The sequence below is a fragment of the Myxocyprinus asiaticus genome, chromosome 38 (assembly GCF_019703515.2).
Source record: "Myxocyprinus asiaticus isolate MX2 ecotype Aquarium Trade chromosome 38, UBuf_Myxa_2, whole genome shotgun sequence".
Taxonomy (NCBI): domain Eukaryota; kingdom Metazoa; phylum Chordata; class Actinopteri; order Cypriniformes; family Catostomidae; genus Myxocyprinus; species Myxocyprinus asiaticus.
In genome coordinates, this window is record NC_059381.1 from 7,887,787 (window position 1) to 7,915,276 (window position 27,490).

The following is a 27,490-nucleotide window of genomic DNA, read 5'->3' on the forward strand; positions in this document are numbered from 1 at the left end:
ATAATAAACAATAATTTTGCAGCATTTATTTTTCTTGGGTAATGTTAATTTCAACATATACTAATGTTTTTTGTTGTTGTTGTTGTTGTTGTTGTTGTTATTTTTTACATTAAAAGTTGTAAATGCTAACATTATTTAATGCATTATGAACTAACATGAATTAACAATGAACAATTGTATTTTTATTAATTAACATTAACCAACATTAATAAATGCTGTTTAAATATTATATATTGTTAGTTCATCAAACCTAATGCATTAGTGTTAACAACAAAACCTTATTGTAAAGTGTAACAAAATAAAACAAAATAGTACACTGTACATTTTGGCAAATTGAGAAGATGTGTAAAATTTGCAAAGTATACTGCTACTGCAAATACTGCAATAGTAAAAGTAGTGTGGTAGTATGCTATTCCAAACATAGCCAATGGTTGCCACAGCCTGCCACATTGCCCAATTAGTGTGTTTGTAATTATTACTGATGATTACTGGCAGCTGCACTGGTGTGGAAACATGGCTTTAAAAGCCACTCAAACAGTCAAAGAGAAAGAGAATTCAGCATGAGGGTTGATGGACTGATGGACTGAGTAGCTGGCATTATTGATTGCAGCATTGTCTTCTGCTTTTATTTCCTTATTATTCCAGTGTTATCCTTCAGTTTTTTTCAATTTATCTGCTTTCATCGCATATAATTCCTGTTGCATGATATAGTGACATATTATAGTTGAGCTTTTTGTAGCTCTCTAGTGGATTCTAATACTTTAATGCCTAATAATTAATACTTAAATATATATATATTTTTTTTTTTTTTTTTTTTTTTTTATGGGTTTATTAAGTGTTCTTTCTAAACATATTCTTGGCATTAGGGTCTTTTCAAAATGACTCATCCTAACCTTAAGTGTTAAATTGTATCATGTGACTCACCCCGCACCAGTTGTACAATGGACATGAATTTATATCGCAAAATGTGTGGTTTGAGTAAATGTAAACATTTGTTTTTTGTTCTTTAATTGTGAACAACCATAGCGACCAGGGCGTGAGTTGTAACAGTATGCATGTGTTTATGATTTTTCTCTTCAGGTGATGTCTGTGTGTGTGTGGGGGTTTGCTGGGCCCCTGGTGAACTCTGTTTGTCTGAAGCTATGGCACTATGGGACAAACCCATATACTTGCTGAAGTGCTCCTGTCTGACAGTGATCGATGTGCATGTTATGACAGCCTCAGTTTGCAGTGATAGCACAGTCTCGTCATACATTAGAGTGCAAGCTATGAGAAAGGAGGAGAGGGATTGGCATGTGTACAGACAGACACTGTAAACAGATTATCATGGCTGCACTATACTGTAGCTCTGTCTCTCCTTGTTAATCACAGTATTCCTTGCTACTTCCCTTCTCAGCAACATTACCCTGCAGAAAAGACCAGAGACCTGTTTCACAGTTGAACAAACCAGGCCGGTCTGTTCGTTAGTTTTAGAGGGATTTTGGATACTTTTCAGCTAGTAAGGCTGGAAGACCAGCTAAAGTAGTACCAGTTTGGCCAGTTTAAATCAGCCAACAAAGGCTGGTTTAAGAAGTTTTTTTTAGCAGAGTTTTAACATGGTAAGTCACCAAACATTTCATTTAATTTTTGGTCTAGAAAATAAATTATTCAAGATGTTAGGCCCAAAAGCCCAGGACTATCAATGACCCTAGATAGGAGATGAGAGGAGCAAATGTATTGAAAGAGAGAGAGAATTGAGAGGAAAAAAATGGTGGATTTTCAAGTGAAAAGATAAAATCAAGGAATGGGAAAATGGAACAGAAGGACGAAATGAGAAAGACACATTAGTTTGGCCAAGTGTGAGTCAAGAAGACAGCATGGTGCCCCTCAGTAGTTGATGTGCCAGGCGTTGTGTAATCACCTTATGCCCACAAGAGAGAAGCTCTCCTGTCTGGGCCTGACGCAAAGACAAAACACTGCAAGACAATATGTGACAAAGAATGTCCCTGTGTACTTGAGAATGGATAGAGAGGGGAAAAAAGGGGGATAAAAAGAAGATAGATATTTGAAGTGATTATGGTGACAATGCCTTGGTTAAAGTGATGTACAGTATTCTGTAATGGGATATGCTGCCACAGGCCAAACCCAAAGAAACGTGTGCAAACTGGAGATAGTCAAGCTATACTGTTCTACAAAGGCAAAATGCAGTAACTATGACAACCCGAAACTGAGGAAAATGGCTTAAGTGTTGTTTTTTATTATTGTCCAGCCAAATGTGCATCAATTTGTACACGCACGCCCCAAAAATGCAGATACTTCTGTATAACTATGTATTATCTCGAACGACTGCAACAGCTTGGTTTAAGTGTGGATTTTACAAGTTTTAACACTGTAAACAAAACAGCTTAAACCAGCCTAAGACTTTGCTGGTCTTAGCTGGTTTAAACTAGTCTACCAGCATGGCCAAGCTGAAAAAGTGCTCAAAACCCCCCTAATACCAGACAACCGACCAGCCTGACCAATCTGGGAGACCAGCAAACCAGATTATGCTGGTTTAAAATGTTTGTTTGTTTTTTCAGTAGGGTTTGTGTTTACAGACAAGAAAAATGCCAAACCTGGGGCATTATATTCTGTTGCATTGGCAATTTCATTATTTCACGTTATGTTCACATCCACCAGCAAACACATTTTTGCACAGCTACAGACAAAATGGACTTGTGGGAAACATTTAATTCTGCCCCTGGAAAATAAACTGACTCGATGTGTGAGGGATGTTTGCACCTGGAGACATAATGAACCTGCTCTCTCTATCTATTTATCTGCCTTCCTTTTTTCCTCCTCTCTGCTGAGCCATCAAAAACAGCACAAACTTTAATGGCACAGCATGCCATGCACCCTCCCAAGTCATGACGTACCCCGGTATTTATAACACCAGTCATCCATTTTGTTTATGATGATGGAAGTCTGCACGATGCAGGTCTCTATACTAGGAATGAAGAGCCACCTTGCGGTAAACTGCGGTACTACAACTGGGTTATTCCTCTTATGCAGTACTTTAAATAGACTGTAACTACAAAGTGAATATTCCTGTGTTGTAATTTATGTAAAGTATTTACACCGATCAGCCACAACATTAAAACCACCTGCCTAATATTCTGAGATGCTATTCCTTTCACCACAATTGTACAGAGCGGTTATCTGAGTTACCATAGACTTTGTTAGTTCAAACCAGTCTGGCCATTCTCTGTTGACCTCTCTCATCAGCAAGGCATTTCCGTCTACAGAACTGCCGCTCACTGGATGTTTTTTGTTTTTGGCACCATTCTGAGTAAATTCTAGAGACTGTTGTGCGTGAAAATCGAAGGAGATCAGCAGTTACAGAAATACTCCAACCAGCTGGTCTGGCACCAACAAACATGCCACAGTCCAAATAACTGAGATCATTTTTTCCCCCATTCTGATGGTTAATGTGAACATTAACTGAAGCTCCTGATCTGTATCTGCATGATTTTATGCACTGCACTGCTGCCACACGATTGGCTGATGAATGATTGCTGGTGCCAGACGGGCTGGTTTGAGTATTTCTGTAACTGCTGATCTCCTGGGATTTTCACACACAACAGTCTCTAGAATTTATTCAGAATGGTGCCAAAACCAAAAAACATCCAGTGAGCGGCAGTTCTGTGGACTGAAACGCCTTGTTGATGAGAAAGATCAACAGAGAATGGCCAGACTGGTTCGAACTGACAAAGTCTACGGTAACTCAGATAACCGCTCTGTACAATTGTGGTGATAAGAATAGCATCTCAGAATGCAGATGCGGGCTGGCGCTGTTATGGTGGCACAAGGGGGACCTACACAATATTATGCAGGTGGTTTTAATGTTGTGGCTGATTGGTGTACATAAGGATAACCAGACTATGAAAAATACGCTCTGATCAAGCTCAGGCACTTAAAATGTATTAATTATAACTTAATATAGGCTACAAAAGAAACTTATAAAATGACAAAAATGAAAAATACTCTCATCATTTCACACTCATACCATCCCAAATGTGTATGACGTACAAAGTCATAGTCTTTGTATGACTGAACACATACAAAGATTTTTAGAAGAATATCTCAGCTCTGTAGGTCCACACAACGAAAGTGAATGGTGGCGAGAACTTTGAAGCTACAAAAAGCATATAAAGTCAGCATAAAAGTTATACGTACAAGTCCAGTGGTTAAATCCATGTCTTCAGAAGCAATGTGAGAGGTGTGGGTGAGAAACAGATCAACATTTAAGTCCTTTTTTTCCCTATAAATTCTCCTCCCTGCCCAGTAGGTGGCGATATGCACGAAGAATGTGAATTACCAAAAACAAAAGTAGAATGTGAAAGTGAAAGTGAAGATTTACATTAAAAAAAGGACTTAATATTGATCTGTTTCTCACCCACATCAACCATATTGCTTCAGAAGACATGGAATGAACCACTGGAGTTGCATGTAATACTTTTATGTTGACTTTATATGCTTTTTGATGCTTCAAAGTTCTCGCCACCATTCACTTGCATTGTGTGGACCTACAGAGCTGAAATTCTTCAAAAAAGTCTTTGTGATCTGCAGAAGAAAGTCATACATATCTTGGGATGGCATGAAGGTGAATTTTATATTTTTTAGGTGACTAATGATAAAAGAAAACAGATTTCCATCTTCAGAAACATTAAGTTTAATATTGTATCCAATATAAGACAACTGAGTACTTAAAAATGTGCTGCAACACAAGAATGACCTAAATGCCTTTTGTCAGGTTCTGAGCATTTTGACTACCAGGCTTGGGGTTTTTCTTCAGCCCTGATCAAGGGATGCTTTGTCTGCCCCTGTGTCGGCATTATCAACAGCAAGAAGCAATAACAAAACTGATCCCAGATGAGAAAGTGCACATGTACAACAAGATGAGCATTTTAATCCGTAATGACTTGCTGTAGACCGTGCAGTGAACGTTAATCTCAGTTCACAGATTTAGTGTCCAGGGAGGTCATGTGAGGTAGGAAATCCAACAGACTGCAAATCTCAAGTTTTTCTTTGCCGCATGTTTGTATGCATGTGTGTGTGTGTGTGTGTGTGTGTGTGTGTGTGTGTGTTTATGACACAAACTGCTAAATACAGGTGCATCTCAATAAATTAGAATGTCATGGAAAAGTTCATTTATTTCAGTAATTCAACTCAAATTGTGAAACTCGTGTATTAAATAAATTCACTGCACACAGACTGAAGTAGTTTAAGTCTTTGGTTCTTTTAATTGTGATGATTTTGGCTCACATTTAACAAAAACCCACCAAATCACTATCTCAAAAAATTAGAATACATCATAAGACCAATAAAAAAAACATTTTTAGTGAATTGTTGGCCTTCTGGAAAGTATGTTCATTTACTGTATATGTACTCAATACTTGGTAGGGGCTCCTTTTGCTTTAATTACTGCCTCAATTTGGCGTGGCATGGAGGTGATCAGTTTGTGGCACTGCTGAGGTGGTATGGAAGCCCAGGTTTCTTTGACAGTGGCCTTCAGCTCATCTGCATTTTTTGGTCTCTTGTTTCTCATTTTCCTCTTGACAATACCCCACAGATTCTCTATGGGGTTCAGGTCTTGTGAGTTTGCTGGCCAGTCAAGCACACCAACACCATGGTCATTTAACCAACTTTTGGTGCTTTTGGCAGTGTGGGCAGGTGCCAAATCCTGCTGGAAAATGAAATCAGCATCTTTAAAAAGCTGGTCAGCAGAAGGAAGCATGAAGTGCTCCAAAATTTCTTGGTAAACGGGTGCAGTGACTTTGGTTTTCAAAAAACACAATGGACCAACACCAGCAGATGACATTGCACCCCAAATCATCACAGACTGTGGAAACTTAACACTGGACTTCAAGCAACTTGGGCTATGAGCTTCTCCACCCTTCCTCCAGACTCTAGGACCTTGGTTTCCAAATGAAATACAAAACTTGCTCTCATCTGAAAAGAGGACTTTGGACCACTGGGCAACAGTCCAGTTCTTCTTCTCCTTAGCCCAGGTAAGACGCCTCTGACATTGTCTGTGGTTCAGGAGTGGCTTAACAAGAGGAATACGACAACTGTAGCCAAATTCCTTGACACGTCTGTGTGTGGTGGCTCTTGATGCCTTGACCCCAGCCTCAGTCCATTCCTTGTGAAGTTCACCAAATTCTTGAATCGATTTTGCTTGACAGTCCTCATAAGGCTGCGGTTCTCTTGGTTGGTTGTGCATCTTTTTCTTCCACACTTTTTCCTTCCACTCAACTTTCTGTTAACATGCTTGGATACAGCACTCTGTGAACAGCCAGCTTCTTTGGCAATGAATGTTTGTGGCTTACCCTCCTTGTGAAGGGTGTCAATGATTGTCTTCTGGACAACTGTCAGATCAGCAGTCTTCCCCATGATTGTGTAGCCTAGTGAACCAAACTGAGAGACCATTTTGAAGGCTCAGGAAACTTTTGCAGGTGTTTTGAGCTGATTAGCTGATTGGCATGTCACCATATTCTAATTTTTTGAGATAGTGAATTGGTGGGTTTTTGTTAAATGTGAGCCAAAATCATCACAATTAAAAGAACTAAAGACTTAAACTACTTCAGTCTGTGTGCATTGAATTTATTTAATACACGAGTTTCACAATTTGAGTTGAATTACTGAAATAAATGAACTTTTCCACGACATTCTAATTTATTGAGATGCACCTGTATATCATAGGTCTTGTCCTGGCCACAGACTGCACTGATGCAGAGTGGTAATAAATCCCACAGCTTTAATTTCTATTCTTAGACCCTTTCACATCCTTCACATATACTCACAATCCAGATTAATAATCTTAATTTGTCAGATATCAGCCAGAGAAAGAACGTGAGTGGGTGAGAGAGCAGTGCCCCAAATTGACTTTGATTATGGACCGTTGATTTTGATGACCCAAAGGTCAGCATGGTAAATTCTTCCTGTTCTCATGCAACAACATACGCACATGTAAATGTCATTATCACTGTGAGTTCTGATGAACCCTAGGACCTTCCTGACAAAACACAGAAAAGGAAAATGCAAAAATGGCATAGAAATTAGTTTTCCATTTAGTTTGTTTTATCCAGAATGAGGCCTGTCCAAATAAATAAATAAACATTGCATACTTTTTTCCTGATTATTTTAACCCTGGCCATTCTCCAGTCATACTGCAAATATTTTCATGTGCCACTGACATAAAAATATTTGGAGGGTTTTCAAGGCTGTGCATATTTTACTGCTTTATTTAGGTGCTTCCCCTGCCTTGATTTAAAAACAGTCACACAAAAAAAGTAATTAGAACAGCAAAGAGAGTTCGATCTCATTAATACGTGTTTGTGCTATTATTGCAATTTCAGCAGACTAATAAAATTATCAACACAATTATTCAGTTCTGTGTAAATAAGACCACCCCTTATGAAGCACAGCTAAATTGTAATAACTAATGCAATTGCAACTTGTAACACTAGATAAAATGTTTAGTTAAGCATAACAAATAGCTCATTGTTGTTTGATTAGAAGTAATATTGTAAAAAGAGCAGGTGTTCTCTGTCTGCAAACAATTCATTTGTTTTGTGCTTACTTATGGGTGTTTGAACAGCACAGCGTGAATAATGTAACCACCCGAGACATTCAAAAACACAATACATCATCAGCTGGATAGAATTTGGAAACAAATGCTGAGTCTGTTTAATTAAAATGTGATAGTCATCCTCGTGTTGTGATTCATAGGAAATGCATCATAAAAAGCATTTTATCTCCCAGGTTTAGGACTGTCTCTTGGAACCAGTGGGAATACATTACCTTGTGCAGCTTTTGTGCTATATACCAAGTACTCTGAAGCCTTTGTGTAGATTTGTGTGAGGAACAGACCAAAACTTTAAGTAATATTAACTGATCTTCCCCTCAGCAGAGGCGATCACATCTAATCCGTATTCAAGTGCAGAATTAAAAAATGGCATGTCGATGTTTATTGACAGAATTAGGGGCTGTTCATGGTGAACATATTTTTCTTTATTCTCTGGTTTTCCAAGGTAAAGCGCCTCATTTTTAAGACGCCGTGTCACGTAAAACAAAATTCAACTGTTAAAACACGTTTCAAAACACCTGTGTTTTGTTCTGCTCCTGAAGCTGCGTCTAGCTTTTTATGGCGCAAGAATGCGTTCGGTCTGAACGACCCCTTATACGTATAAAACGCGTCAAATATTTGTATTCCACCAGAAAATAACAGCATAGACCTATGGGTTTGGAATGACAAAGATGAGTAAAAAGGTGAACCATTCCCTTAGAGGGGTCATATCAAATTTTCCTTGATCTTTTGACATATAAGAATTTATTGTACTATAAAAACATGCATCATGTTTCAGAACTCAAAACTTCCTCCCTAGACAAAAAGAAAAATTTTTGACACCAATCTGCAAAAAAGGGCTCGTTCTCTACTTCCACAACTTCTCTACGTCACTTGGGGGCCTTCGTTAATGCATGACCACCTCCACAGCAAGAAATCAATGCCTGGGGCCTGGGTAGCTCAGCGAGTATTGACGCTGACTACCACCCCTGGAATCGCGAGTTCAAATCCAGGGTGTGCTGAGTGACTCCAGCCAGGTCTCCTAAGCAACCAATTTGGCCTGGTTGCTAGGGAGGGTAGAGTCACATGGGGTAACCTCCTTGCGGTCACGATTAGTGGTTCTCGCTCTCAGTGGGGCACGTGGTAAGTTGTGCGTGGATCGCGGAGAGTAGCATGAGTCTCCACATGCTGTGAGTCGCCGCGGTGTCATGCACTACGAGCCACATGATAAGATGAACGGACTGACGTCTCAGAAGCGGAGGCAACTGAGACTTGTCTTTTGCTACTCGGATTGAGGTGAGTAACCACGCCACCACGAGGACCTACTAAAGTAGTGGGAATTGGGCATTCCAAATTGGGAGAAAAGGGGATAAAAAAAAGAAAAAAAAAGAAAAAAGAAATCAATGCCTTGTTTTACATCTTCGCCTCATTGGTCCGCCCACTTGAAAGGTACAGCCATTGCTACACACATAGAGGGACCATTGCTGTAGTTGTGATGTTGAGCAAGATTTGAAAATGTTGTGCCATTCCTGGGTGTGGAAATTTAACGTCTCTGCATAGCCTTCCGAAGGATGACAACATTAGGAAAAAGTGGCTGAAGTTTATTTTTGACAATGATCCTGATCACGTCAATGTGGGATTAAATGTTTTGTTCGGCAAATTTCTCTAAGGATTCTTTTGAGAAATATTCTGATTCAGTCTTTGCAAAGAAACTTATATTGACTTAGTATATTGACTTTGCCGACTTTGTTCAGTTTTCGATTGTTATTTCAGTTGGAACAACAATAGTAGTTAGCATGTTAACATACATTGGGATATATAGTTATTAATGATTGCCTGAACTGAGTGCTTTCAGGGGATTTTGTAAATTGCTTTCATATATTCATTCTTTTGTGGAAAAAACAATTCCATGAGTGCTGGCAGGGGGTGTTTGCCCTTCAAAACATGTTAGACAATCCTAATACAGTGGGCATGTATATTGAAGTCTTAAAGGGGACAGCACAGAAAACCAAGTGTTTCAGACAGAAGGCCAGAGGAAGGAAAAAGGATATTTTAATATATATAATGATTATTTTTTGTGCAAAAACCTTTACTAACATTATAAGTGAACTTCATGGAAAATAATAAAGTAAAAAAGAATGCATTACTTGACCCCTTTAAAATCTTCATAACATTGGCCCTAGTTTACATTTTAAATATTTTACTTGCATTGCATTAAAATTGTTGAAAGAATGTGACGAGGAGGATTTATCACTTTTAAAACACTCTGACGTGGTTAAACTCAGCCAAGATTCATCATACAAACAGCTCCATGGTAACATCCAGTCGATCCAGGCTGATATTTTTAGAGTGGCTTACTCATGGTTGAGGATTGTGAAACTCATGAGATGTGAGATTATTCATCAAGAAGATTGCTGAAGGGTGTATCTTCATTTATTGCTCTTCAGACGGTTGTTGATAGAGTGAGATCATTTTCAAGTGAGAACTGTATGCATGCAAAGGAGAAACTGCTGCTGCATTGTTAGCCACTAGGGGGCGACACTGTGACTTTCAAAAGGTGGTTCCTATGTCATCAAAAGCCTTGAAGAAGCCTTCATTTTTTGTCACACATTATACATTTTTAACATATACATTGAAATTCTTTTTTTGCATATCCCAGCTAAGCTGGGGTCAGAGCGCAGGGTCAGCCATGATACGGCGCCCCTGGAGAAAATAGAGTCAAGGGCCTTGCTCAAGGGCCCAACAGTGGCATCTTGGTGGTGCTGGGGTGAACCCCCGACCTTCTGGTTAGTGGTTAGTAACCCAGAGCCTTAACTGCTGAGCCACCACTGCCCCTTAAAGCAAGAATAAATAGCTGAATAGCAAGAATTCAAATTATTAATTGAAAGACAACCGTGTCTTTAACTCTAATGTTAAAAACAACTGTAAAACAAAAGAGAAAGATTTTAATAATACAATTTGGTTTTTTTTAAATGCTTCATGTATCAACAGCATCCTGGCCCTATGGTACAAAGGGTCATTTGGGTACCCTTAACAACTTAAATGGCAGTCAGAAGTCAAAGAAACTAAATTGGTGCAAACAGTCCCAGGGTTAAGAGATGTCAGTTTGCCTAGATTAACCCACAAGGCTGAACACAGTTGGACATGGGAGCTAAAAGATGGTGTCATGTTTTCCTATAGTCTATTTTCCAGTTTAACCACAAACAAAACAATTGCCCTTATACCTCATAGCCCACACACAACTAAATTATTGATTCATTAATTTAGCTTACCAACTATTTTAGTAGTGAAATAGTGACCAGTCACGTAACCTAAAATATTGTTTTTCTCTTATACTTATTCTGCAGGGTCTAAAAGTCTGAGACCACATTGGAAATTTGGGATTTTTATTTTATTTTATTAATTTACAACTGCTAATAAAGCTTTGGGATCGTTTTTTAATTGCAATATTTCTAGGTCAATGACCATGTTGTCTTCTTTGTACAAAAGGCCAGATTTCCACAAAATGCTTTTTGAAACTTTCTCAAACCATGTTTGGATAATATGAATCATCAGGTAAATGCCACCTTGAAAGCATGCTGTCATTATAGTAAATGAGGAATAGCTATACCAAACTAAATTCTAAAATTCATTAAAACCTCTTCTAAACATTCCAGTTTGGTATCTATGTTTCATAATTTATGCTGATATAATTTGTAATATATATTTTTAAAGGAATAGTTCACCCAAAAATGAAAATTCTCTCAATATTTACTCATCCTCATGCCATCCCAGATGGCATTCTTCTGCTGAACACAAACAAAGATTTTTAGAAGAATATTTCAGCTCTGCAGATCCTCATAATGCAAGTGAAGGGTGACCAAAACTTTGAAGGTCCAAAAAGCACGCAAAGGCAGCATAAAAGTAATCCATACAACTCCAGTGGTTAAATCCATATCTTAAGAAGCGATATGATAGGTGTGGGAAACAGATAAATATTTAAGACCTTTTTTTACTGCAAATTCTCCTCCCTGCCCAGTAGGTGGCGATATGCACGAAGAATGCGAATCGCGGTGGTTGTTGGTGTAGAAAGCGAAGATGCGTGAATACAAAAACGGAGGGGAGTGGAGACAGTGACTCTCGGGACGGAGAATTGCGGCAACCTTGGTGTGTGCACATTAAGTCTCCTGTGTGTTGCGGTTGTACAGAGACGGTTCTACCTCTAAGGAACTAAATTGTGCCCAAGATAAAAAATGACCAAAATGGCAATTGCGAGTGGGGTGGCCAATGGGGTCCATGGTGGCCACGGGCATCCCTGGCCACCCCCTAGCTCCGCCACTGGCTGACTGTATGTGGTTTTGGAGCTTCAGAGTTGTAGTCACCATTCACTTGCATTGTGTGGATCTACAGAGCTGATATATTCCTCTAAAAATCTTTGTTTGTGTTTAGCAGAAGAAAGAAAGTCACACATCTGGGATGGCATGAGGGTGAGTAAATGATGAGAGAATTTTCATTTTGGGATGAACTATCCCTTTAATGCAAATGCAAAATAGAGGCATTTTCACTTGTGGCCTCTGCCTGTACATACCCCCTGTACATAGATTCTTAATATAATAACTTGCATCGCATACCCATATTATCGGTCAACATCCCTGGCATTTTACCAAATGTTCGCATTACTGTATACAGGAATAACTTTAAATGTAACCCCCGGCCATTAATAAATATTACATTCATATCTTGTGGTTTATAAACTTAGTAGGAGCAGTAGGAGGGGCCGGAGGGATATTCTTGAAACAGTTGAATCTGCGCGTGGGGCTTTGCGGGAGGTAACCAATCAATACTCTCCCAATTCCACTGAAAGACACGAAGACGCTGGCGTTAAACGGACACATAAGATTGTTTAAAATGAGCTACATGGGCAGAGGAACTTTTCTCAGACTCGCTGTGGTGGTAATATTATACTCATCGGGAACGACGTGGACTTTCCGTGAGGAGAAGGAGGATGCAGACAGGTAAAGTGCGCGTGCAGTGCGCGAGCTGTCCAAACACGCGCGCCGTCCGTCAGCTTGCTGTGTCACAAACTCTGTGGGAATAAAAGTGCTGTTATGTGTGTAACGCAGATGTATTTGTGTAATACGAAACAGCTGACGACTCCTTTGTGTTATTACAGAGAAGTGTGTTCGGAAAACAAAATCGCAACGACGAAGTATCCGTGCGTAAAATCCACGGGAGATGTCACAACGTGCTACAGGTAAGTGACTTTGTTTATGTTTACAATCCTGTAGAGTCTTACATTCTGTTATTTTATCTATCTATCTATCTATCTATCTATCTATCTATCTAGTGAAACAAAGACCTCTTTGTATAATGCAACGTTGACATATGAATGGTTGTATTTTTAAAGTTATACATCTTTGATTGGCTTCGTTGCATAAACCTGTCTTGCCTGAAGGTGTTCTGAAAATCACATTTTCTTAGAAAGGCTTCCAAGAAATTATTTAGACCTATATTACCTTACAAATTGTAACTTTGTCTCAGATGATTCACCTAAAATTAAACATTACAACAAATTTTGACTGAAGAATAAAGAGCTATAAAATAAAAGTGGATTGCTCAGATAATTTGCTCTCAGGCGAATTTGATGAGACACTGGCAAATCTGAGCACAGTTTGTGACATTGTTTAGATCTTTTCTGAAACTCTCGAGTAGAAGCGTGAAGTTACTTGGGTCTTTTCTTCAAAAGAAACCTCTGAGAAGTAAGCAGAACTCTTTGCTCTCTATTTAGTCTCATTGTTGTCTAGGAGAAACAAATGAGAGTAAAGATCCTATAAATGTTTTTTTTTATTTATTTATTTTTTCACTTGTTTAATTGCTTATAGCATGCAGTGGTTTTGTTTTGTTTTTTTCAAAAACACTGGCATGCAGCAGCAAATTTGTACATACATAATTAACCTGCTTTTAATTTACCATGTGATTCTACATCACTAACAAGCCACAGACTCTAGCTGTGCTTCATGCAATGCATACGTGGCAAAGAAGGAACCATCTGAGTTTTATTTTTAGGAAATTGGACCCATATTGTTGCCTTTTAAATTGAGAATTACTCTTTAATTTGTTAAATTAGTCAGTTGCTGTTCATGATTATCATTTCTGGAAGGGGAGTGTTTTATTGTCATCTAATAAAGCACTATATTTTATAGACTATCACCAGATCAACACTTGATCAACCAGCATTATCAAGAAACTGAGTGATTTCTGCTATTTCTATTCTCAGAGTTGCCGGGGTTCTCTTCATTGATGTTTCCTTGTGTTTGTGTCCTGTGTCAAGCATGTTAAATAATCCTGTTTCCATTCCCTGTGACCGTTTGATGGTGTTGAAAGAAAGCAGGGCGATATCACTCTTTGAAGGTTGGGGATTAGGATGCTGGAACTTTAATCTAGCTCCTGATCCAAAGCAGGTCCTTTAGCCTTACCATGGTAACTTAAGCTAGTTTTGACAGCAAATCTTGTTGTTCCAGTTGACTGCTTCAGTCCCGTTCACACCGCCAGCGACATTGTGCGAGACAGCGACACCGTCCCAGAGAGCACTGTGACTTCCGGCGACACAAGTTGTCGCGGCCGTTGGTGACAGAGATCACCATGGGGAGCGACAAGACAAGTGTTGAGAATTTCAAATGACGAGCGACATTCGCGTGTGACTACCGATGAGAGTGAAGACAGTGTAGCTCACGACATTCGTCTCCAGGCAGTGTGAGCGTGAGATACTGGATTCAACACGAGTGCAGGCAAGACGGAGAAGTTAAACGTTTCTGTGAGCGATTTCATTGTTCTGTATCATTTGTCTGTAACCTTCGGTGGCCGTGAAGTGCAAAACAATAAATCTAAAAACACAACACCAAATCCAGAAACAAAACAATAAGTTAGAAAACACAACGGCAAGACAGGAAACACAACGGCAATTCAGGAAACACAACAGCAGTTCAGTTGAAATGGAAAGGGTAGGTACCACAGCTTCTCACCTGACTGGCTATGTGAATGAGACCTAGTCCTTTCTTCGGGATTGGTTCACTGATTATATCAAAATCCATGCCAAAAGATCACTGACTGAAAAACGAAATCATTTGTAGTGTTTTCTCTCTCAGGAAAACAGTAACAGGAAACTTTATAACACAGAGTAAAAACAGCAAGCGGGAAAAGTTAGTTTTAGGTACAGTGTTCATCTATGGCAGGGCTTCTCAACTTCGGAAAGGTCAGGGGCCGCAAAGCTGGATTCCTATACCCTTGAGGGCCACACTCGTAATTTTTATGAATATAAAAATTCATATATTCATCATATATAAAATGATGAATAATAATTTTTTATAGTTAAAATGTTAGTTAACGGGATAGTTCACATAATTTACTCACCTTAATGCCATCCCATATGTGTGTAACATTCTTTCTTCTGTTGAAGACAAATGATGATTATTTTGAAAAAATATCTCAGCTCTGTGTATGAGAGACAGCTCAATATTTAAGTTATTGGCTTTTTTTTTTTTTTTTAATTCCATAAATCTCCCTTTTCACTTTCAGATGTGAAAGTTAAACTAAAAAGTGGCCACATGTGACTACAGATGTGAAAGTGGATATTTATAGTAAAAAAGGACTTAAATATTGATCTGTTTCTCACCCATACCTACAATATCATATCACTTCTAAAGACATAGATTTAACCACTGGATTCATATGGATTACTTTATATGCTTCATTTATGTGCTTTTTGGATCTTCAAAGTTCTGGCCATTATTCAGTTGCATTGTGTGGACCAACAGAGCTGAGATTTTCTTATAAAAAGCTTCATTTGTGTTCTGCATACGAAAGAAAGTCATAGACATCTGGGATAGCATGAGGGTGTGTAAATAATGACAGTGTTTTTATTTTTGGGTCAACTATCCCTTTTAGTAATTATTTTAATCAAAAGGTTGGTGTAACAGATTTGTATTTTTTTATTTATTATATTTATTCGTAAAATCCTCTTGCAGTTGAATTCCAGCAAAAAAACAAAAACAAAATAAAAATCAAAAATAATTGAACACTGTACTCATAATTGGGCATGCTGGCTTCAAATGTAGGAAGTGAGCCATCATCCCGGCAGTCTACTGCAACCTTTAGAATGAGAAAATGCTTTTTTAATAAGTGTTTGTTATATTAGAATATGCAAGTCAATTGAATGAACGCTTGGGTACTGGTGTTTAGGTACAGTTTGTGGAATTTTTAGACGGCCCTTTACACACCATAGATGAACAACGTACCTAAAAATTTTTGGTCGACTAGACTATCTAGATTTTTTTTTTCTACTTTTTGTTTTGGTATCTTTGTGTGATCAGTATAATGTGCTATTAGTTTGTAAAGATAACAAACAATCATAAAAAATATTTATTTATTAGCTTGAACATACATTTTCCACAATGAACTTTGAACAGTCCAACTTTTCAAAAAGCAGCTTGAGATCCCTGAATTCAGTTGTGCTCCGTCTAGCTGTTTTTGAACACAAGAACATGTATTATGTAAATTCCCCTCTAAAGCCCCATTCACACATGCAGCGACAAAGCGACATGATTTCATTTATTTTCAATGAGAGCTTGTGACTTCCGGCGACTTGAGCGACAGCGAACACTGGCTAGATGTGTGCATGTCCAGCGACTTTAGAAAGTTGACAAAAGCTTCTTTATGCAAATGAGGAGTGACTTTCGGCAGTGACTACCAATAGGAGTAATCCGGCTCCTGTGAGATAATGGCGTCAAATGCAAGCAAGATAGAGAAGTTAAAGTTTCTGTGATTGATTTCTCTGTTCTATATGATTTGTATGTAACCACATAGGTTGATATTATAATTAAAAATTTATGCGTGGAAAATAAATTGTCAGCAGTCTGAGTGAGTTTGATTCGTATATTGATAGAGCACTCATCTTGTTAATGATATGAGTTTATTGCAGTTTATATAAAAACACAATGTTTTCCTCTGCAGAATGTTCATTTTTAGTGTCAAGGTGAACCTGACACCAGCCTCATTATTCATGGCTTCCTGAAAACCAATTGGCTGATTAGTCATTCATGCAACACACCAGATAGTCGGTTTTGAAAATGTAATAAATGGAAAAAGTTCAATGTTTGAAGTAGGGATGCACCGATATGAACATCTTTGGCCGATACGATACCGATTTTTCCAAAAAACTATAGGCCAATAACGATACCCATATTTAGCCATTTTTGTCATCAGATCACTGTTGCACATATGAATTCTTAAACAATGTATAAACAGGTACAAAAGCTTTATAACTGTTCTAACAATTACTAATTTCCAATATACTGTATTTCATTTCCGTTATCTCAGAAGTCAAAGTCTTCTGGTTTCAAAGCATTTTGGATGGTTTCCCTCATCATGTAGCCTGTAGGTAAGTGCCGCTTTCACAACTGTTACATCCGTTTATGGCGGGGGGGTTTTCTGCATTAGCGTGAAAACGAGAATGAAAATTAAATAGTACATGAAAATTAGGCAGATATACTAAAGCCGATAAATTATGGCTTTTTCAGGCACGCACTACTCACCATGAGAGTTTTGATTGGTGCACCAGGGGCGGACTGGCCATCGGGAGAACCGGGACTTTTCCCAATGGGCCGGCCGCGAAACGGGGCCGAATGGGCTTATTAAGATGAAATGGGCCGCCGCTTTATGCAGAACGGGCCAAAAACGGTGCTGCGATATGCCGAAGGGGGCAGCGATATGCAGAAAACTCCATTTTACTTATCGAAGCCACACATGCATTTTGTTTCTTAATTCTTTTTGTTTGTTAAAGCATGTTATCATATTAATAGTGAGTCTAAGACTTGTTTGCATTCCTTATTGTGGTCTTTTGACAAGTTTGAATTAAGTGTAATGGACTGCATTTATCAAAATAGCTCACTCGTCAAATTAATTCTAAATTACAGAGTCAATAAAATAAAATAAAAAAAAGTTGGTCATAGGAATGTAAAATGTATATATTTAACTGGGCTACATTTGGTAAATAATTATAGGAAAAGAAAGATTTAGATGTTTCCTTGCAGATTCCTTGTTTTCTGCATTTGAAGTTGTTTTAAAATAAAAGCAGTTATCCACTTTACATGTTTGATTTAATTTGAAGTGCTCTGGATGTGGCTTTATAAGCTGAGCCTTTTTATTTTTGTAATCAGGCACATAGAATGTTGATTTATATCCAGATTTAGATTCATCGGCAAATATATCGGCTATCGGCCTCCAAATATAGCCTAATGAATTATCGGTTATCAGCCAAAATGTCCATATCGGTACATCCCTATAATTAATTATAAATCAACCATCAGTTTTTCATATTGGTGTTTTCATGCTTATTATGATATGCCGATGGGTTTAATTTGGTCAATTGTTTATCAATAAATATTGGCAGCCGATACATCGGTGTATCCCTAGTTTGAAGTAACCACAGTATTTTGGAGTGCTTCAGTGACTCTTTCGGCTCACCTGTCGACTCAAGTGGACTCTTCAGGACTTGTACACTGGTTCATTAACCACAAGTTCAATGCTCTATCAGTTGAGCTACTGCACTATTTGATTGTTATTGAAAAAGCTTATAAATGTATTTGGTTATGTAATTTATAAAACAATAAAATGTATCGCCTTACAAGTCATGCACTATAGTAAAATGGTTTTGATGTCATAAAATAGCATTGTGTGAGGTTCAGGGCGAAAGGTGTTGTTGCCCTTTCACTCAAAATGTGTGTGAAAGGGAATAAGTCGTTGTTTTAGCACGTCTAGTGATACATGATACATACAACGGGCCACATAAAAATCTTTTTGCAAAAATGTAGGTATGGTACCTTGTTAAATCATTATTGAGGGTTGTTGTGTTGTTCATGGACCCCTTCATATGAACTGTCATTTATCTGAAATAGAAATCAACAATTGAAATTGTAGAAAACAGGCTTTCTCTTTTCCCTGTCATTTTCCTTTTCAATTGCGACTCTTTTTTCCTCCTCTGTGAGGGTGCAGTTGTGTCCACCTGCATGCTGTTAATGCAAGTAAATGCACGAACAGCTACAGTTTTTTTTTTTATTTCAGCAGGCGTTGACGTGATTCTTTGAAACTTGCCAAAATTGCTGTTAAGGTTGTCCTTGTAAATGCTTGGAGTGTGTGGTACGTCAGCACTGGTCCTGCGTCTCTCAAGCGTGCATGGATTTTCACACTTGATCCCAAGTAAGCAGGCCTGTCATTACAATCTGCTCTTTTGCAGACCACTGAAATGACTCATCCCTGTTTTGACATGAGCTCATTGTAAATTATCAGGTGCATTCAGTAACCCACTTTTCTTGGGTTGTGGCTTGGCAGATCTCAAATGAGGTGTTGTTTGTTGTCATTCAGTGTGTTAAAGGGATAGTTCACTCCAAAAATGAAAAGTCTGTCATTTAATCACCTTCGTGTTATTCCAAACCCATATGATATTCTTTCAAAATGAGATGTTAGGCAAAATTTAAGTCTTAGACACCTAGGGCCCTGTGGAACCGTTTTATTCTTTCCCAAATTCCGTGTTTTCCATTTTATTTTATTTGAATTCTGGGTTTTATTTAAATAAATTTTATCATTAAAAAATCTAACCAAATGAATTCATAGAATTTTAATCAATTAAAAACATCCATCCATCCGTCTTCTATAGCCGCATGTCCTATGTAGTGTTGCAGGTAGTGCTGGAGCCTATCCCAGCTGTCTCAGGCCAAAGGCAGGGAAACACCCTGGACAGGTAGCCTGTCCATTACAGGGCTAACACACACTGACCTACACATTCACACTCTCCAAATGAAAACAGAACAATTCATTTACAACATACCATTGCATTATTTTTTATTAAATGAAGAGCACCTATACTGATCCTCACAGCACAATCCAAGAGTTTTAATTATTATTATTATTATTTTTATTAGCAGTGATGAAACTCTTGCTGGATGTTCCTTAAATATAATGTAATTGTTATAGATATATTATTATAATTATTATTATTAATACTACTACACTGAATATTAATATTTTATTATACAGAAGTAATATATTTGCGTCGCATTTTTTCAGTTTCACGCGTCTAGTTAAATGGAGCTTTTATTTTGACATTTTGACAGAAAATCAGATTTTTTTTTTTTTTATTGCTTCACTTCTCGCCTCTGGAAAAGCAGTTTGCTTTATGGGCTAATGTGCTTATTAAACCACAAAAGTCTTACACACAGAGCGCACGTTAATTATACAGTTTGTGTGTAAGCAGTGGCTTCTCATATTCACTTACTGTTGAAGCATGCAACTCTTGCAGACCGTAAATCTCAGCCTTTTGTGGTTTAATCATCACACTGGGACATATCAAATTATAAAAATCTTCATTTTATTAATTGTGCATTTATACATGAATTTCATCCAAAATACTGTATGTCAAATTCTGTGACATTCCACATTTGATAGTTAATTCAATTTTGTATGACTGGATTCCACAATTCTATCCGTGTTTTCCGCAACACTGAATTCATAGGGCCCTAGACACCATATACTTTAATTGTATGGAAAAACTATACAATGAAAGTGAAAGGTGACTGAAGCTTTTCAATTTTCAGTGAACTATCCCTTTAATGCTTTAATGCTTCTGATCTTTGTATTGGTGCATCAGGATATTCAGCATCTGTTTTTGTGTTAGAAAGATGCCTGCAAGCCAGGGTTTGTCTCTTGAATATATAAAAATGTCACACAGAGTTTGAATACTCATGCACTCTAGTACAATGTTACGTATGGTTGTGATCCACCCTTGAGTTTGATAGCTGTGAAAACTGGCCACGAATGCAGTGCTAAAACTATCTGTCCATCGTTGAGTGGATCAGAGCTTTTGAAGCTCTCCTTGGCTTTGACAAGTTCTGTTTGACTCAGAAATAACCTACTTATGTGTGCAAGTGTAAAAGTATTTTTGGTGCTTTGGTTACTCCAATCTGCATGCATCTGCGTGGCAATAAATTAATGTTTGTACCGTAATACATTTAAATTGCTAATGCATCCCAAAGATTAATTACAAAGTGTTAAAGTTTCATTTGAGGATAGAGTTTACCGGTAGAAAGCATGTTATTTGAAAGACCACTGTGCAGGTTGTTGATATATTTCTGCAGAATTTATAGGTCTGTTTTCAGTGAGCTGCAACATACAAAATGAGTTAGTGTGACAACTTTTGGATTAATAGATGCATTGTTTCTCAGAAATGGGATCAGGGTCAACATTCTGAAACCAGATAAGAACTGACCATTCCAGAAAATTCTGAAGGTGTTTCTGGAGAATGATATCATTTGAAACGTTGATTGGTTTGTTCTTCCAAATATTTCTGGTAGTTTTAGGCTTGTTTCTGGCCTCTGAAGTTGAAGCGTTCCAGGCCAAAGGCAAAAAGATCCAAACGGACAAAGGCCATATCCTCAAAACCCCCTAGGATTCAAAACCAGACATGAACTTACACATGAAGTTCAGCTGACCACAAACACTTATTCATTGCCAGAAGAAAGACTTTTAATTATCGACTCGACCTTTAAACAAACTAGAAAGCCTCTAGAGTCCAGGCTCATGTCCTCCTCAACTCTGTAGTTCATCTTTAATATCTATTGGTGTCTTTGGAGAGTATTTGCAAAAGCATCCATGAAAGAAAAAAGGGGTGCATCTCAATCAGCTCCCTATGTCGTGAATCAGTATATCGTGAACATGAATTTGGGCACTGGCAAAGGTGTTCATCCACAGAACACAGGGACACTTATGACTCATTTACCTGTGACACGATAACGACCTCGAGCATTCAAGTGCAGCTGTTATTAATCAGCATCATTGCTGTATAAATGACAATATCATTCATTTTAGTTGAATATATTCAAATGTACAGTGTTATTATGAAAGATAAATTACATTAAATAAAGAAACACAAATATAAAGGAGTGTATTTTAAACTTTGTTTTTAACAACTTTAATATTTAAAATATTATTTCCCTTTCATGGTCATTATGAATGAAAGTCATTACAAACAACATCTCTTTAAAAGAAAAAATAAGGCTTTGACATATTATATTTACACTTGTGCCCGTCTTCTAACGGCTTGAGACGTTTCCAGTAAGGGAACATTGTGAGCAATGATGCTCCCTGGTTTTTAAGGTGCATTGTGGGATTTTTTTAGGGAGCGAACATTTCAGTGTACTGGAATGATTTTACAATTGAGACAGCCCTAGAAATGGCCGACTACTGAACTATTGAGCTGATTGAGACGCACCCAAGATCATCTATTCATATTGTGTTTTTCAACCCCAATGTCTAAAGGTTCCCTTGAGCAGATGCAGATGTGTCTGGCATAGGCATATTAAACTAAAACCTGTAACATGGCTTCACAAGGTTAGCGGTTACCTACCGTTGAATGGCTCCCAGATATATTGTTCAGGCTTGGGACTTTGTAACTTTGTGGACTTTAGTGGAGTGTGAAATTTCTGCACTATAGCAGCATAAAACTGAATTGCAAAAATTATTGTTTCTAAACCTTTTTCCCAACCACTCCTTCAGAGAACACCACCTTGAGGGAGACCAGTGTCCCTATTAGTGCTGGGTAATTATACACATTTACAGATTCGATTCCATTCCGATTCACCAGCTCTCGATTTAATTAGATTTAAATTCTTTTTGATGTAGATTCCTATGGGTATATTTCAGTGATAATGTCCCTTTTGCTTACCTATGAAAGAAATTCTCTCACAGCTAATGCTGTTAATTATAATGGACCTTCTAGGTACATTATGAAAATTATTAATTTTACTAATTGTATTTCATCCTTTTTCATCATTTTGATTACATTTTGTCTTTTTAAAAATGAACAAATCCATGTATTCAGTCAATAAACAAGCTAATTCTAACGGGTCTCTTCTTAATGGAAAGGAGGAAGTGGGAATCTGTGAATTCAACACAAACGATATTTATTATTATAATCAAAACAAACTCGCTTTTCAGCGCAATCTCAAAAAGGGCTCATAGGCACAGCACAGTGTCTGCATATGTGCGTATCTCTCTCTCTCCTTCACTGGCATCTGGCTCACTCCTAAATCCATCTCCAACTCTCACTGCAATGACAAACGGCTGTTAGAGACGATCATTGCCAAGTGATGATTCTTACCATTTTCATCTCCTGATCTCGCTCTCCATTCACAAGCCGACGCTCAACCACGCCCCTAACATCTCAATAATATATTTCACCTATTATTTTTTTTGTTACATGTTTATAGTTAAATTGCAGAATTTGTACTATTTACAAATATTAACATTGATTTGTTGAACACGTGCTAAAAGCGGTACTGTCTCTTTAACAAAACCGGCATTTATGACAAGGGCGTCTGTAAATGAGCACATATTAATAAGAGATGACTCAAATGGCTTTTTCTTATCTGTGCCATTGTAACCGGTCCTGCTCGACCCGCTCTGAGCGGAATTTGAACCGGGCTTTCCGGAATAGGAGGCAGGCGTGCTAACAAGGAGGCTAAAGGCTACAACCCCTAGTGTCAGTCGCTAATGCACCTCTTGAGGCCAGGGGAGTGAGGTTTACACTGCACAGCTATCACGTATCAGCTGGCTACCATTACACTCACCCCCATAAATCTCACTTCCATCCGGGTCACGGCACCACTGTAACCGGTCCTGCTCAACCCGCTCCGAGCGGGATTCGAACTGGGGTCTCCAGCATGGGAGACAGGCACCCTAACAAGGAGGCTAAAGGCTACAGTCCCTAGCGTCAGTCGCTATTGCGCCTCTTGAGGCCAGGGGAGTGAGGTTTACACACACTGCACAGCTATCATGTACCAGCTGGCTACATTACACCATGCATGATTACAATTCAGGATTTAGTTTTTCATTAATTGTTAATTGTTTGATCAACAACTGACTGTAGAGATCAGAAAGGGTATTAAAAGAGACATTTTTCAATGACAAATGGGTTGCGTAGATCTCATCTCTGGACACACGTTACACGGAATAACTTTTACTCTCAACATGCAGTGAAAGGATCTCACTGCTGAATACTCCAACACTATACTACACTATTACTGGTGAGTGAAATCTAAACATTAACCAGCCAGTTGCCAAATATACACTGATGAGCCAAAACATTATGACCACCTGCCTAATATGCTGTTGGTCCTCCGAGTGCCGCCAAAAAAGCACGACCCCCCTGAAGGTGTCCAACGGTATCTGGCACCAAGACATTAGCAGCAGATCCTTTAAGTCCTGTAAATTGCGAGGTGGAGCCACCATGGATCAGACTGGTTGGTCCAGCATATCCCACAGATGCTCAGTCAGATTGAGATATGGGGAATTTGGAGGCCAGGGCAACACCTTGAACTCTTCATCATGTTCCACAAGCCATTCGCGAACAATGTGTGTAGTGTGGCAGGGTACATTATCCTGCTGAAAGAGGCCACTGCCATCAGGGAATTCCATTGCTATGAAGGGGTGTCCCTGGTCTGGAACGATGTTTAGGTGTGTGGAACGTGTCAAAATGGCATCCACATTAATGGCCGGACCCAGGGCTTCCCAGCAGAACATTGTCCAGAGCATCACACTACCTCCACTGTCTTGTCCTCTTCCCACAGTGCATCCTGGTGCCATCACTTCCCCAGGGAAACGGCGCACACGTACACGGCCATCGGGGGGAAAAAATGGACATTTACCTTCTTCCACTGTTCCAAGGTCCAATTCTGATGCTCACATGCCCATTGTAGGTGCTTTCGACGGTGGACAGGAGTCATCATGGGCACTCTGACCGGTTTGCCTCTACACAGCCCTATACGCAGCAGGGTGTGATGCACTGTGTGTTGTGACCCTTTCCTCCCGTAACCATCAATAACATTTTCTGTGACTTGTGCCACAGTAGACCTTCTGTCGGTTTGGACCAGATGGGAAAGCCTACGTTGCCCTTTTCAGTGGAATTTAGTGTTGAATTTGGCTGTTGGAATAGATTAAGTATTCTAAATGTGTTGCATAAACACACAATGTTTTTTGACAGTTTTCTAAGGATTTCTTGCTTTTTAGACTAGTCGACTCCAAAATGTTCATTTAAACATCAGTGAAATTAGTCGTTCCGCACATCCCTACTTGAATTAGCATTCAGGCCTTTCAACATTTTCAAGTCTGTTTTTGTGTCTTTGTCTAATTAATTTCAAACACTATGATATCATCCTTCTGTGCAAACTTAATGATCTAGTACTCTCTGGCTGTAAATAGATGTCACCATGAGGCAAGGAACTTTTTACTTTTTAGTCAGGGGACTACAGTGTCATCACTCCTTAGCCAGAAACCAGGAAGAAAGAAGACATGAGAAAGAATGAAGATTAAACTCCTGCTGTTAAAGTTGAAGACTGTCTCTGTGTCTGGTTTGTTTTTTTCTTTTTTGACAGATTTATTGTTTGTTCTCTTGAATGCATGTGGGGATATTTGAGTATTTTTGAATGCTGTTCATGAGTTATGTAAGTCCACAGATATGTAAACGGGCTGTGATTGGAGTAAGGTGATGAAACATGTAGCACAGCAAAAAAACTAAAATAAATCTGTTGCCATGTTTCTCACTAATTATCGCAAGATATCTTGCCATGTTTTTCCGGTTCTGTTAGCTAAACTGATTCGATCTTGGTTATTGTTAGTGGGTTTTCAAAATCCATCACTTTTAATCAATGTAGACATTGCCAGTGTGCATGTTTGATCAGGCAGAGTTTATCTAGAAAATATTGATTACGAGTTGCATGTGCAATCTGTCAGCTTTATTGACACTTGTTCGCTTATGAAATGTGGAAGAAATGTTAATTTGAGGTAAAAACGTCAGACAACTTTGCTTCTTAATTGCTAAAATATTTAAGCATGAAATATTAACCAACAAACATTTCATGAAGGTTGTCCTCCCTTAATATTTTAAAAGGCACAAGCTGGAACAGTTTGATGCAAATCACTCTCAGAGCATCTTCCCTTTGGGAAGTGTATAAAATTGTATGACTTAGGAAGAAATATTACGCAATTTAACAGTGATTAATAACCTTCTTGAATAAGTTGACCAGATGGTTCTTATCAGTCAAAACAATTACAAAGAGTAATTGTTTAACAGGAAATCCTTTCATATTGTTCTCTGTGTCTTTATAATGTCTTTGGGGATTAATTGCAGCAGATCAAACCATGGTCAATATCTTTGTTTGTGGTGTTATTTTGAGTGCTGTAGATATTCCTTTTTATACAGTCTCTCAGAGAGTACTACAGGGTATTGAGGAGGCTTAAATGTGGTGTTGTTCTGGCCACAATGATTTCATGCAGGAATTACGCTGCCATATGAATGTGCATTATAACTTTAAAGCACAAATGCGTCATGGTTCTTTATAGGCCTAAATCAAATGGACCACTGAGTCAAAACCACTCAAGCTGATTTATACAGGCTTTTCAACACTCTGGTATTGATGACAGGGGTGACCCTCAATCTACTCTCCAAAAAAAAAAAAAGTTAATCAATGGCCACTGAAGAATGTAGGTTTTCAGCTTCAATATCCCCCCACAACAAGTTAAAGAAGAGGTTATGTGAATTTTCTGTATATTTAGAATACCTAGATGGCCTACATTTGCCAAAATAAGCAGTATACAAGAGCTTACTGCATAGCATACTGTATCTCAATGCAATACAATGTGCTCGACTTGACTTTGGAATGTCCATTTACCAATGCGCTCTAAGTCCTCGTGGTGGCGTAGTGACTCAATCTGGGTGGCGGAGGACGAATCTCAGTTGCCTCCGCACCTGAGACCATCAATCCGCACATCTTATCACGTGGTTTGTTGAGCGCGTTACAGCGGAGATATAGCACGTGTGGAGGCTTTATTCTCCGCAGCATCCACGCACAACTCGCCATGCGCCCCACTGACATTTTAGCGACCGCAAGGAGGTTACCCCATGTGACTCTACCCTCCCTGGCAACCGGGCCAATTTGGTTGCTTAGGAGACCTGGCTGGAGTCACTCAGCACGCCCTGGATTCGAACTCCTGACTCCAGGGGTGGTAGTCAGCGTATTAACTCGCTGAGCTACCCAGGCCCCCGCCGGCGAGGGTCTTGATTACTCCGACCAGCAGCGAGGACTCAATGACGGCGTTTCTTCATCCTAATTCACGGATTTCGGCACCACTGTGACAGGTTCTTTAGCTCTCTTGTGAAGGAGGAAGTGGGGACCAGGTAAACAGTCAATGTAAATCTTTTATTTACAATGCTTTTCAGCGTTCTACACAAATGTTTGCTTTTCAGCACAACAATCACACACACAAGACTGCTATGTGCGTCGCTCTCTCCCTCCAGTGGTTCGGACTGCCCTTTTATCTCTCCCAGCTCCACAAACAGCTGTTAGAGATAATTTCCCACAGGTGTCAATCCTAACCGTTCTTCCTCTCTCGGCCTTGCTCTCCACAGATGCCACTTGGCCACGCCCACACCCACGCCCACATCACTACACTTGTATTGAACCCGGTATGTTCCTTTTAATATGGTAGTTTGGCATTCAGTACCACTGTTTCACTCACTATTTTTAAATAATAGTAGGCAGTACACAATGTATACTTTGCAGTATTCAGTAAGTGGCAAGCTAGTATTCTGTGACGTACACAAGTCCCTGATGGATTTTGTGATAATTCTGGTGAATATATTTTTTTTTTTTTTTTTTTTTTTAGCACTCTCCTTTAATACATTTCTTACTTTACTTTCCACATGTTGTCACAATGTCGTTTCTTGCGATGTTGTTCTGGGTGATGATGCAGTGTTGGTGTGTGTACACAGCTGTAAGCTATGAATTCAGATGTGTTCATGAACTTTCTTCAAAATATCTT

General features: G+C 38.7%; 1 protein-coding gene across 1 annotated transcript in view; it reads left to right on the forward strand.

Moving 5' to 3' along the window:
* The first annotated feature begins 12,302 nt into the window (after positions 1-12,302).
* Positions 12,303-27,490, forward strand: part of LOC127428454 (collagen and calcium-binding EGF domain-containing protein 1-like) — an 83,486-nt gene continuing 68,298 nt past the window's right edge. Inside the window, exons 1-2 of the mRNA XM_051676841.1 lie at positions 12,303-12,579; positions 12,738-12,818. Coding sequence (XP_051532801.1) covers positions 12,473-12,579; positions 12,738-12,818 — 188 coding nt within the window. The 5' untranslated portion in view covers positions 12,303-12,472. The remainder of the gene's footprint in view (positions 12,580-12,737; positions 12,819-27,490) is intronic.